Here is a 13945-nt window from a genome sequence, read left to right as displayed (position 1 = left end):
ACACATTTATAAATCATGACCATATTATATGTGTTCATATCTAACCTTCATGGTTGTCATAAACAATGTAATCTACTTCATAATCAGATGTCAAGCTGGGCAGCTCTACGGAATATATTAATGGATTCATTCAAATTATTACTATTCAACAGTTATATTTTAGTACAAAATCGTAATATGCATTTTGATGCGAAAATTATTGATATTACTAGTTGTGGTTGTATTACAAGATTATGTCACTATCTGGCCTCTTATGGCACTGTTAATAATATTATAACATTAATAATATTATATTTTCAAATTTTCGAAACGGCAACCGTCGTAAAATGGTTCGGATATGGGCGAAAAAAAGGTACCTTTACCAGCTGCGCAGTAGCTGTGTCCGCCACTTTGGGCTTAGTCAGTCCCCATTTCATGTAGGATAGGTATAGAGGAATCGATGCACAAAATCTCAGGTGTCGTAAAATACATACTGTCATCCGCCCACGGGCTCTTGGACTATAGGGGCTAAATTAGAAAAAAAGTGTATATTCACCTCATGATGACCGAGCGAACAAGAGAAGTATTTACACGTCAATCATTCTATATCCCAAAACATTCCAAATATTCAAAAAAAAAACGACAGCACAAAATTCCAAAACTTTTTGCGAAATTATTTAAATTCCACGCTTCTCTATCTTTCGCTTAGCGGTCTTTAATCTTCCATTCATCCATCAACTCAGGCAACGGAAGATTACAGACCCCGATCCGAAGTACACATGATGCATAATTAAACGTCCCAATGATTATTCCAGGCCCGTTCGTAAAGTGTTCGAGAAAATTCCAAATGGAGTTTCTACAAGATCGGCCAACGCCTGGAACAGGGCCGTACTTCGACACCAGTGTGCCGCAGAATTATACGGGACTCGTGGGTCAGCCTATAAGTCTACTGTGCAAGGTCAAGAATTTGGGAAACAGAACGGTATGTGATAATATATTGATTTATTCATACATTAATTATGTAATTAACAAATTTATACATCACTAATAATTCGACTAAGCATTCCACTCGGATGCTGCCGTTCCGACGCAAAATACGTATTAATTTAGGAATTTGCGAGTGAAAAAGGAAATAACAGATATAAAATAATTTATAAATAGTGTACGTTAATAGACATATATAAAGTATAATATTAAAATTATCTGTAATTTGTAGAATCTAGTAATATTTTGGATGGTGAATTTATAAAAAAAGGTCGTTCAAGCATCCATTAAAATAAATAAAAATAAAAAATAAAAATAAAACTACCTTGTTTTCCAGCCATAATTTTTCAGTCTTATTTTAAAACAGGCTAATAAGCAACAACAACAATAAACAATTATTGAAAATATCTAATATAATGTAAATATATAAACATTAAGGATATTATTTATTATAAACTTATTATATTTTCTATCATATATATATATATATATATATATATATATATATATATATACATATATATACATACATATATATGTAAAATCATTATTTATCAAAGGCTTCAAAGGTTTCCAAGTTCTCATTATCTGCGGTATAAATTATAATTACTTCGAGAGATAAAATATGAATAAAGCAATCGACTGCGTAGGTATATATATGACTATGCTCAGGCATACTTGTATGTAATAGTATTTGTACTTATTATACAAATAAAAACGATTTCAACGCTCTTTCATCCTTTATATGGGCGCTACGCCCTTTAAATATTTCATTTATTCTGTTTATCCTAATTCTTTATCAATCAATCGCCCAACAATGGTTATTTTGAAACACTTCGATCGATTAACGAAGCCTTTCATTGTTCGTGATTTATTTGAATTTGTCTGATTTTACTTCAGAACGTAAATTCATTACGGCCCATTGATTGTTTCCTTTTGTGTATCGAAGCACAATAGCTTTTTAGAATAATTCACGCAGCACACACGTTTATATCACAAAATCTAAATGGACGAATATTGCGAATGGCTAGAATTAAATTTCGAACGGGGTTGTTTTAAAATTTGACGCGGTGTTTCAGAAATGACAATCATTCGAGACTCATCTGGCGTAGGTGTACAGAGAAATATCACGTGCCCTATAGAATTAAGTATTAAACGAAAGCGATTATAAAGGGTTGGTTAATAACGGGGTAAGTCGGATCATGTAAATTATTTTATGCGTTTGAGATAATTTTGAATCTATTAACGCAAAAGGATTATTATTATTTTGGTCAGATTATCCAAGGCACGTTTGGAAAATGTTGCAATGCTTTATTAATTGTAGAAAGTAATACCACGGTAAAAATGTTTGTCATTGAAATTATAGAAAGATTTTCTTCTATTGCCTATTTCAAATTTATGATTTTTTTACGCAAAAATGATCGTAATTGGAATTAACAACCCTTATACATATTTAGTGGGATAAAATTGCACGAAAAACATAAATTATACTGAAACTGTTATAGCACTATTCTATACAATATGCTTATGATAAGAATGATGATGGCGATAAATTCATAATAATTCTGATTTTTTCTAAATAAATTGTTATATTGGTCAAAAAAAGATATGGATCCTAAAACGAGAGATTGTTAATTATATTTAATAGCACAGTTTAAACTGGATTTGCAAACAATATTATGCAATACTTCTGTAACGTATAATATAAATTATTTGCTTATTATTTTAATGTGAACTAATAGTTTTATGAAAAATACTTTTATAAATTACGTACCTAAAGCAACTAATTGCTTTTGCAAATATAAATTTAAATTTAATTAAAAATTTAAGATATAATTAAACGCCAAGCAATCTTTCTTTCATCATGCACTTCTAGCAGGACTTTATTTCTCCAGCTTTTCTCTGCAATAAACTGCAAACAGCAAAAATACGAGAACGTAATGTCATCAAACGACATGATAAGGCGCTCTATTCATAAAATTTAGTTCGGTGTACAACCAAGATTTTAAAATAAAAATATGTACTTACAAGCGCATATATATTCGCATGAACAACAAAGTTGGCCACTTCTACAATAAAGCACGTTCGATATGAATACGTTAAGTGGATGCAGAAGTTGAAGCTCGGTGCAGCTTCAAGTTTACACATGTAAAACCGTTCGTTTCGCGTTAAAATACAACAGTCTGTTAGAGAATGGACAGTAAGAGTCGTTGCTAGCTAGCATTCATATTTGCACGAATGCATTCATTAGAGTGGGCAGCTAGGGAAGAAGATAACAATGCTATGCAAAACTAAGTCCGCACGTACTGCCCGTTCATTGTGAAAACGCGGATCGCAATCGACTACAAAATACAAATTCTAGAGGTAATGACATTTGATAGCAATCCTAGTTCAAAGGTTTGATGAAGATATATATCACACATTTGAATTTGATAGGTCAAAGTTCGCAGTGCACAATGCAAATACCAAGTGTATACATAAGGGCACCCAGGCGACATATGACGAACCATTGAACATTGAACATTTTCGAACCATTAAAAACATTATAAAAAGTAATACAAAATATTTGATAAATATCGTTCATTTATAAAATAAATTACCATTCTCACGAAAATTTATTCGGATGAATCAAAATAAAAATAGAAATAGCTCTAAGTGCAATACGCATTGCAATAAAAATGTTGTATGTAGTAGGACAATTCTTTATAATGCACGTCAAACATAGTACGAATTGAAAATTTTTAGATTTAATAGAATTAAGCTTATATTATTTCATGAGCCTCAAATCATTTAAAATTTATTTCCCAAAATTTGATCCATATCATTCATATCCATTATGTACAAAAAAGAACTAGTTGTGAAAATAAATTTCAATCCGACATCAGTTGCACCACTGACTGCATTTCGACTCATAGATACAAATTCGTTTATGCAGTTTATGCAAAATATTTACTATCACTAACATGATTAATTTTAAACGTAAACATATCTGCAGGTCCATGCTAATTTAAAGCAGTCTACAAATTGGAAACCTTGTTATATGTTGTCACATGTCTCTAGTTCCTAGTTTCAGAGTTGAGTTTGCAACAATCCAAGCAAATTTACAGCAAGAACAAAATTGAATGCCTCAATAGCACTAAGAGAAATACTATAGTAGTGAATATTGTATTAAATATGAATGGTAATAATTGAGAAATATTCTCTAAATAAAGAGGAAGAAAGTTAAAATTATGAAATAAAAGTAAAAGCATCATCAAAAGATTTTTTTAAAACAGAAATTCGTGGTTTGATTTAAATTGTGTGCACAGAAATAATATAATAATGTTAAAATATTAATAATGATGCAAAATAATTCAAATTTTACAGAAAAATTCTTTATGTTATTTGAAACATCCATGAAATTATCTGTAATAATTGCTAATATATTAATTCAAAAAAGCAATTCGTTTGTATCGGTAAATTTATTTTATATAAATACAACTATTGATGTCAAAATTACCTCTAGGAAGATCAAACTAATAGTTTCCAATTTATCTCTTCCGCACCAAAGCGACAGAAATGTCGTTTTCATACATCAAAGCCGTTAGTGGCCATCCTAGCCCGGATATTAAACAAGCGGCCGGCGCTTATTTCTCTAATTTACCTAAGCTCGTAATTTACAGAGGATCAAACACAACTCATATCGTTTAGACGCAATTTAGATATAATGAGATGCAAATTAACTACACATTACTGGCACATAGGAGTCGGTGATACGACATAGTATGATAATGAGGAAAACATCATACGCACCCATAAACATTATTCAATAATGACGTGACTGTGTACATGGGATCCAACAATAGCTGTCAGGGAATGCATAGTGACGTGAATGAGTTTTCAGTGAAAACTTTCCTCTGTGTAATAGGAAATTCATGTTATACATTATCTCATCCACTGCAACTTTTTTAACAAAATAATCATAATGTGGGGCTCTTTTCTGAAAGAACTTCTTTAGTGGTGAGATGATGGTAGATATGAAACGCATATTTTAACATTTTGTATTTATCATTTTAAAAACGTAGCAACGTAGCAATCAGCATTAAGAATCAGCTCCTAATAAAAATCAAAAATATATACACCTGCATTAAATAAGTTTCTCATCGGATCTTAACAGTTTGGAGCACCTTTTTTAGGCGAAAGCTTGGACAAAACAAAATAAACAATGTTTTAAATATTAATTAAATGATTTTTGAAATATTCTTACCATCCTTAATGATGTACTCAACTCATGCAATAATTTTAAAATATCCGCACCCTCTTTATTATATATATAAAAAAGAACTCAAGCGCAAGAGGTAATATGAACTGCAACCAAAAAAAGAAAAGCGAACACACTCGACTTTCATAAAAGTCATAATTCAGGACGAACAAAACGATGTTCTCTAAGTACCATAGTCGTCGCTCTCAACAATATGTTCAAAGTTTTATTATTTATAAGAATCTAAGAAACCATCTGGAGAATAACAAATTGCATAAAATGAGGACATGAGAGAAGTAATCATATGACATATAATCAAATGTTATTGAATAGCTATTTGAAAGTTTGAAAAAGTTGGGTATTTATTAAGTTTCCTTTCAATTTCGTTCTACCATAAACTATATAAGAATGTATTAAAATCTGTATGTTTTGGCATTATGTATATTCTATAAAGAATAATTGGATTTAATTATTATTACAATTCTTTCTCTCTCAAAAGTGCATGCAAGTTGCACATGAGTTTTCAATTTCTAACTACTCAGCCGCGTCGTGTTCAAAGCGCGCAATCTATTTGCTCGAATTTATAGTTCATATCTTTTAAATTATATTCCCGTTTTATGCAGCATATAAAAATGAATATATTTGGAATATATTTACAGAACTACATTTTTTATACATGTATAATAAAATACTTAACCAATACGTAATAATAGCATTGAATTCATGGCATTTATTGACATTTTTGATCAAGCATTCAAATGTAATAATAAAACACATTTCGAATATAGTTATTGATATTATGCACTATGATAATATCATTGTTTAGAAAATGTATGTAAAAATCAACCGTATTTTTGCAATAATACTTAAATTTTGTTAAATGTCTAAGTTTATATGTATAATCATCACATTTATTCTTCGTAAACGTTGTCTTATAGTGTGTCCTCAAAGTAAAAGTTTTAGCCCGTCCTAGTAGATAGAAAACGCATTATGTCTTTACTAAGTAGAGGCAACAAGTTGTTGATTGATTCTCGAAGAAAAATAGAAAAACACCACTGGAAGACTTATCTAATCAAGAAACTTATTGCAATCTGCGAAAAACTTATATAGTTCAAATCTGTACTAAAATGACGTTCATATTTCAATTACAATCCTGATTGAATTTTTATTTTGTATCAGATATTCGTTATATAGTATTTATACTAAAACTTTTTGACTGTTTTATATCCAAAAAACCGTAAATATTACCTCGTGCTTTGAATAAAAGTCCACAGAACTGTGTAAAATATGATAATACCATGATGTTTTTTTCATACGAATGTTAGTGATCATTTAAATATTTCATGAAAAATTGTTCGCAAGGTTATTTTAACGTTCTAAAAGTAAAACGTAAATCAAAAAGTTTCAATGGAACCGCATTAGAATTTCAATGTCTAGTACGTATAAGGTACTCCCAGTTACTAAGATATTCATAATTCATATTCCAGTCGGAGAAAAGAGACGTCAAAAGAACATGGGTTATTAAATCTTAACGAAAAGGCTAAATCAGCAAAAATAAACAGAAGTATGCATTAATAAATTGCTCCGAGGATGGAAGGCGAATGAATACAAATAAGAAGGAATCGGAATAGAATGCGTGAATAAGACGCAATGGCAGATTTGCAAATTTTAAAAGCTTTAAAAATACTGAATGTCTAAGTAGGATCGCTTTTTTAGAAGAATAAGAAGAGTTTATTTCCATTGCGTAAGGTGAAGAAGGTTTGGAATATATAAATCTCAAATAAGTCATAATTAATAGCATTACAAAATTATAATTCCCATTAAAAATTTTTTACAGAAGGATTGAGAAAGCTTAAATATATATATCGACATCTATAAAAGGACCAACAATTAATTAACAAACAACAAAGTTTACTTTATAGTAAATTAAAATTTTTATAATTATAATCAGTAACTTTGATAAAGAAAAACGTATGTCCATGTTAATGATAAAATTACTAATTATATTATAAGATTCTTCTAGAGCATTGTCATTCTAATATTCACTCCCTTTAATTTCGCTATGAACATTGCCAATGCCCTCTGGAAATCTCTCGTTATTATATAATTTACATGTTATTTTCATCATAAAAATGATAATTCGAAGCGCATATTTTTAGTTATAAGCAAACTGTGTAAGATATAAGTTTGTCCAACAAAAGTTTGTCACAAAATTCCTGTGAATGTTTTGCAAACTTTAGGAATAAGAGTTCAAAGTAATGGATATTCATACGGCACCTAAAAATAGACACTCTACGAAGAAATAAAAATGCTATTTTATAAATAATAATATAAAATAATAAAAATTATTTCAAGTAAGAACGATACTATGCCATATTTGTTATTTATAGTAAACTTATATACGTATAAAATCAAAGAATAATTTTTTAAATAGGTTCGAATAAATTTTGTGATTAGCAAAAATACTAATTTAACTAATGCGCAAGTTTGTTTAATTCAACTGACACGTAAACGATTTTGTCCAATGATAATGCAATTATCAAAACTAGGAAACCTCTAATGAAATTCCACTTCATTGTACGAGTGCCGAAACAATTAATTTAACAGATACTGAAGAGCTATAAAAGATAGAATTAAATACTAATTAAGAAAATAAGAGTTTGTACAAATATATAATTAAAGGAGTTTTGTGATAGCTATTGATAAATAATTTTTTATTTAATAAATTCAAGGGTTTGTGTTTAGACAAATTTAATGAATCTTTTAAAGTATCTTATTATAGCTGTAGGTTCATAATTACCTCCTGATACTTAAAAGCTATAAAAGATTCAATTGAATAATAATAAGAGTTTGTATAAAAAATATTTCAAGGAGTTTTATGATAACTATTGATAAACAATTATTTGTATAATAAATTATTCTAATGCAAATATATTTAAAATAATTAAAGTTTATAAAATATAAATGAATGTTTAAAACATTCTGTGAATGTTTAATACACTATACATGTAAATCATATTTTTTGTTATATCAAAATATATGAAAAAATACATATAACTAGTGGGGTGGGTGGCATCGTGCCTTAAGGCAAATTGCTGGAACTTCCCGTACCGTAGAGAAATGTTCGAGGAATACTGAAGGTTTTCAAATAGATTATTATAAATATTATAACATTGTCTAATATTTATAAGAATTATATAAACTGAATTGCAAAGTTGAAATTATTTGTTTAAAGTATATTAGAACTATAGTCAGAATTAAAAATGTAGGAATCGAATGTTTTTTGAACCATTCAAATCGGTTGATCCGTACGCCCGAAAACGTGGACGAAAAATTGTATCCATACATACATACACACACACACATTTTTTCTGAAGTATGCCAAAATGTTCAAAAACCTTCAAAACGTCGAGAAATGTAAAAGTATTCAATTCCGATTTTCGGCCCATTACAATAACTTACCCTACGGGAAGTTAAAAATGTTTTAAAATATATTACAAGTGGTGTTTTGCCTTATAAAACATATTTGTTTAATAATAGCAGTTTCATTTAATTTAGTGATGTGTACTTTAGCTAAGTGCTCAAATATAACTAAAATTTTATTATCTGACTACCAATTTAGGTTCTATAATTTACGTTCTCATGTACATATATCAGTGTCGGACAGTTTGTAAAGATATAATGCTCTATTCGGTAAGCAAATGCAACAATGCATCTAAATATACTTCAAGAACACTGTTTCGCGTGTTTGTTTTTCATGTCATCTTGATAATAACTATGTTAATTATAAAATACGTCCCAAAGCATAGCCAGCATTAACCAACGATACAGAAATACAATTAATAGTTACGAAATTCTATCAAGTTAGTTTGACAAATCTATCCTAAACATGAGTTTCGAACTTTTCCCTGCAAACGTCCAAAGAAGATTTACGGACATATCATTTCCTAAACCCCGGCATAATAACAAATAGTGGAGTACACGTTAACAAATAGTGCAAACACGCTATATTTATGTCTCCGCCTCGGAACGGCGTCAGCAAACACGACATATGTTCGCATGCAGCGCGGCGTTTGTTCATACAGGTTACGGCTACCAGATATGCATGTGATCGAACCATTATAAAATACATCCGAGCTGGAAGTTAACAAATTGCTCCGGTAATAAACTCCAAGGGTGATGGGAAAATGGATATATAAAGCAAGAGTTAGTGAATGGAAATTGTGTAACACGATAGAGAAGTCTTCCGGAGCATTTACTATTTTACTCGAAAGGTACGAGCGGTTTGGCTTTCATGCATAAAAAAAGAATCGTGCGGTTTTCTATTAAATTTAATAATGATATAAATATTAACAATAACATTAAAAAATAATGGATATTTATTATTATCCTTGAATGGATATGATTGGTATAGATTAAGAAAACTCATCGCGTTTTTTGCTATCGATTTAGTTTTGTTGTAAAACAGTATATGGCAAAAGGTGGTAAAATATTCTAGATTTTATATACACACTTTGAATGTACAAAACATGAATAATAAATAATTATATATTCGGAAAATGCTTATTTTTCTATGACTAAATTTATATGATATTAGACCAGACATACATATTTGGCGAAAAAAATCTCTGTGTGTCTGGTAAAGTTAATTGACTTTTTTGCTATTGATTTAGTTTTATAGTAAAACAATGTATGGCAAAAGAGGTGCTGAATAATTTCTAGATTATATTAACATATTTTGAATGAACAAATAATAAATAAATTATATATTCGGAAAATGCTATATTTTTATAACTTATTCTATATATGAAAACAAAAGACTTCGTAAAAAAATAATTATAGCATTAGTTCAGATGTGATAAAATTTCATAAGCATTATAACCTGAAGTAAAAAAAAAGACACATATTTTTAATTTCCCGTAGGCTAAGTTATTGTAATCGTCCAAAAATCGAAATTATTTTTTTTTATTTCTTTACATTTTGAAGGTTTCTGAACATTTGGCATACCTCAGGGAAAATTGATATGGTGTGTGTGTATATATGGATACAATTTTCGTCCACGTTTTCGAGAGCACGTATCAACCGATTTGAATGGTTCAAAAAAACATTCAATTCCTATTGATAGGGAGATGTGCTGATTATTTTTTGGCAAAAGCAGATCCAGCCATTTTGGAGATGATGCAGAAAACAGAAATCCGAGAAAAGAAACATCCGATTTGAATGATCCAAAAAACATTCAATTCGTAATGACGAGTGATGATTAGTTTTTGGCAAAGGCAGGTCTAGCCGTTTTGGAGATATCAAGCTACATGTTAAAAAAATGGCAGTTTTTGAGAAATCATAAGATTTTAATGATTCAAAATAATTTTTGCTTATGTTGACGAAACGATTGCTTTAAAAAAAAATTTTTTTTAATGTTCAAAAAAATTGTTGAATATTGAAAATAATTCTAATTTTCTAAAATTTAATTCGTTTCGAGAAGATTCAACAATTTGCCTCAAGGCACGATGCCATACACCACTAGTGTTTTCTCATATCCTAACAGCAATCAGAGCCTTAACCCAATAATTAATCCATTCAGATTTGAAGATTTTATTATTAGGATTTATTTAATAGGACTGACTTTTTATTGGTGCAGCAATGCCGAGTTGAAGTTATTTTTACTTGCATACATATAAAAGATACAGAAAGGTACAAAATGTATTATAACAGAATACAGAGGCAGATCTGTGTTCTCAAAAAATGGTTAAGTTAAGACAATAGTTATTTTAACTGATTTTGTACTGCAGATGTAAATACTCTTGTAGTATATTGTATAGTATTGTCATAGCTGTAACATTTGAAGAAGTTTCAACCCTTCGATCCTCTAACTTATGTTCTGGATGAATATCAACTCTACCCTAAAACTTGTTTAAAACAATTTTACAAAAGTCTTCACCAGCTGGTGGTCTATTACGTCCGTAATAAACTCAACGAGCGACGCCAAAAGGGACGAAATTCGCTGTTCGCAGCCGCTCACCGAGGCATTATAATGAACGCGTTAACGACATGCAAGTCGCGAAATAAATTTATTTGAAAATTACAAGCAAAATTTTCTTGTTTAATATTAAAATCTCGAATAACCAATTATAGGTGAGTATACGAAGTTATAATGCGTTAAACACAAAAACTTTAGATGGGTAATCTAGAGTTTTATAGGTGTCAAAAACATGATTTTAATCGAAACAAGAATTATATAAGAAAATTTCCTGAATATATAAAACTAGTGGGAGATGTACTTTAGTTGCATGTTTTAAAATAAATGAACAATGAATTATATATAATATTTCGCATATAAATTATAAAAATTTCTAGTTTCACATAGAACATTGTAAAAGTAGTATTCAAATGTTTAACATATGTTCACAATCTATAAATATTAACTCTCATGTAACAGGCATAATAAACTAATATTTTATACGGCACGCAGTATAAAATTTAATTACACATATGTAGTAGTTCATTGTGATGTATGACTGAGAATATATTGCTAATTTTATTTTTGTCCTTTCGTTATATATATATATATATATATATATATATATATATACATTTATTTATGTGTATAATGTTTACGTATATATGTATATACATGTTTATTACCCTGATTATATGTAAGAATGCCGTATACAGTTGTACGTATCATTCCCTGAGTAGCAAATGTATCACATTTATATCAATCAGTCCGAAAGAACCCAATAAATACAGCTACAAGCCCTGTAATAATTGAATCAACAGATCGCAACAGATTTCTGTAACAATATCAAAGAGGACGTCTGTGATAAATTTACCGAAACGGTCAAGTGGATATTTCGACGAATACAAACGGTAGTATTATACGTAGATACTACCTAATAGTATTATGTCCAGTGATACCGTGAATAGAGCTGGATGGTATAAACCCTTTCAATAACATCGATTTATTTATGTTAACGTCATTTGCCGCTTTTAACAAATTTACATGCAAGCGAGATTGAAAACAACACAAAGAGTAACATGTACCTCGCATCGGTTTCAGCAAACACGCATAAACTTCAATCGAAATCTCATATAAAATCGATTCGATTGAAGGAAAAAGTATTCAGATAGAATATACATATATATATATATATATATATACATATACATATATAGGTATATAGTGTGTGTGTTAGTTTGGTTTACATGCAAAATGGCCTATTCTTTGTTTTCGTTGTACTCTCGCGTTATTTGTTCATTTTTCTAATTCAAATTCATAAAATTCAATGTTTATAGACATTATAGAATTATATAATAATATTAAACAATTATAGAATTATATATAAAAAGCAAATTATTTCAATTTAAGATTAATTGAATAAGTATGAAAATATTTATATGTCTTTTAATATTTTAGTCAGCAAATATTTATTATGACATTAGAAGAATACATAAACTAGCGTAGACAAAATTAATCTCAAAGCCCATTTTAGTTTTTTATATGAACACAGAATATGCTTTGATATATGTCACATTTTAAAATTGAATTGAAACAACTTCGGCGAATGCATCTGGCTGCCAGATTGATAAAAAAAACTTGAGTTGCAAAACACTTTTTATCAAATGCATACGATTTTTTATGGGTAGAGCCATTATTTTAGATACTCGAATACAAATTCTGTCATTACTCTTAATGGTTGGAATGTATAAAGAAGTTAATTCGAAAACTGCGAACGTGGTTTTAAGGTGACCATTATTATAAACGTGATAATGGTCACGGTTTCGTGGATAAAGCTCTAAATGGCATTCTTGTGTTTATTAGTGGATTTGGAGCTTTGTATAATTTTGCGATAACATAACTATAATAATTGGTAAGTCTAAGTGTGTGTGAATTCATATGATGGGATTATAAAATGAGTACAATTTGAATGTAAATTTTGAAAATTAGTTTAGTGAAAATATTATATGAAATTGAAATTCATTTACATAGTTTATAAGTTATTAGTGAGTACATTTACATAAATGGAGTAGTGGTTAATATTTAATTTTAGGTGATTATTTAAATATAGTAATGTGTACAGGTAAATGTAGTGTCAGTGTGTCATATAATATATATATATATATATATATATAAATATATATATATATATATATATAATATATAGGTCCTTAAAATGGTCATTTTCGAATTTTTTCGCTCCCAGGAGCTCAAATGGTTCCAAATAGATAAAAAACAATTCTCTGAAAGTTTTACCTCTTAATATTAACGTTTAGATAGAGCGCAATTCAATCAAACTTCGTATGAGAAGAGCATGGAATTTTTTTTGAAAACTAAAAAAAATGTTTTAGGTATAACTTAGCGACAAATGAATGAGTTTTATTCATTCATTTGTTCGCTAAATGACATCTAAAAAACATTTTTTAAATTTTTCAAAATTTTTCCATGCTATTTCCATACAAAAATTTGATTGAATTGCGCTTCATGTAAACGTTAATATTAAGAGCTAAAACTTTCAGAGAATTGTTTTTTATCTATTTGGAACCATTTGAGCCCCTGGGAGCAAAAAAATTCGAAAATGACCATTTTAAGGACCACCCTAATATATATATATATATATATAATATTATATATAAGATATTTTAACAATATTATGAACATAATCGCCAGCAATATATAACGAATAATACAAGATAAACGTTGAAGCATTTCATCATATACAAGTGATTTCAAGTTAATATGATTTT

General features: G+C 29.0%; 1 protein-coding gene across 1 annotated transcript in view; it reads left to right on the top strand.

Annotated features, from left to right (window-relative positions):
* Positions 1 to 326: 326 nt before the first annotated feature.
* LOC113381896 overlaps positions 327 to 13945 on the top strand; it is a 40338-nt gene continuing 26719 nt past the window's right edge. Inside the window, exons 1-2 of the mRNA XM_026620547.1 lie at positions 327 to 352; positions 795 to 961. Coding sequence (XP_026476332.1) covers positions 327 to 352; positions 795 to 961 — 193 coding nt within the window. The remainder of the gene's footprint in view (positions 353 to 794; positions 962 to 13945) is intronic.

The sequence above is a fragment of the Ctenocephalides felis genome, unplaced genomic scaffold (assembly GCF_003426905.1).
Source record: "Ctenocephalides felis isolate EL2017-DRISC unplaced genomic scaffold, ASM342690v1 CF-g0.4_SCAFFOLD_00845, whole genome shotgun sequence".
Taxonomy (NCBI): Eukaryota; Metazoa; Arthropoda; class Insecta; order Siphonaptera; family Pulicidae; genus Ctenocephalides; species Ctenocephalides felis.
This window is presented reverse-complemented; position numbering and strand designations above follow the sequence as displayed.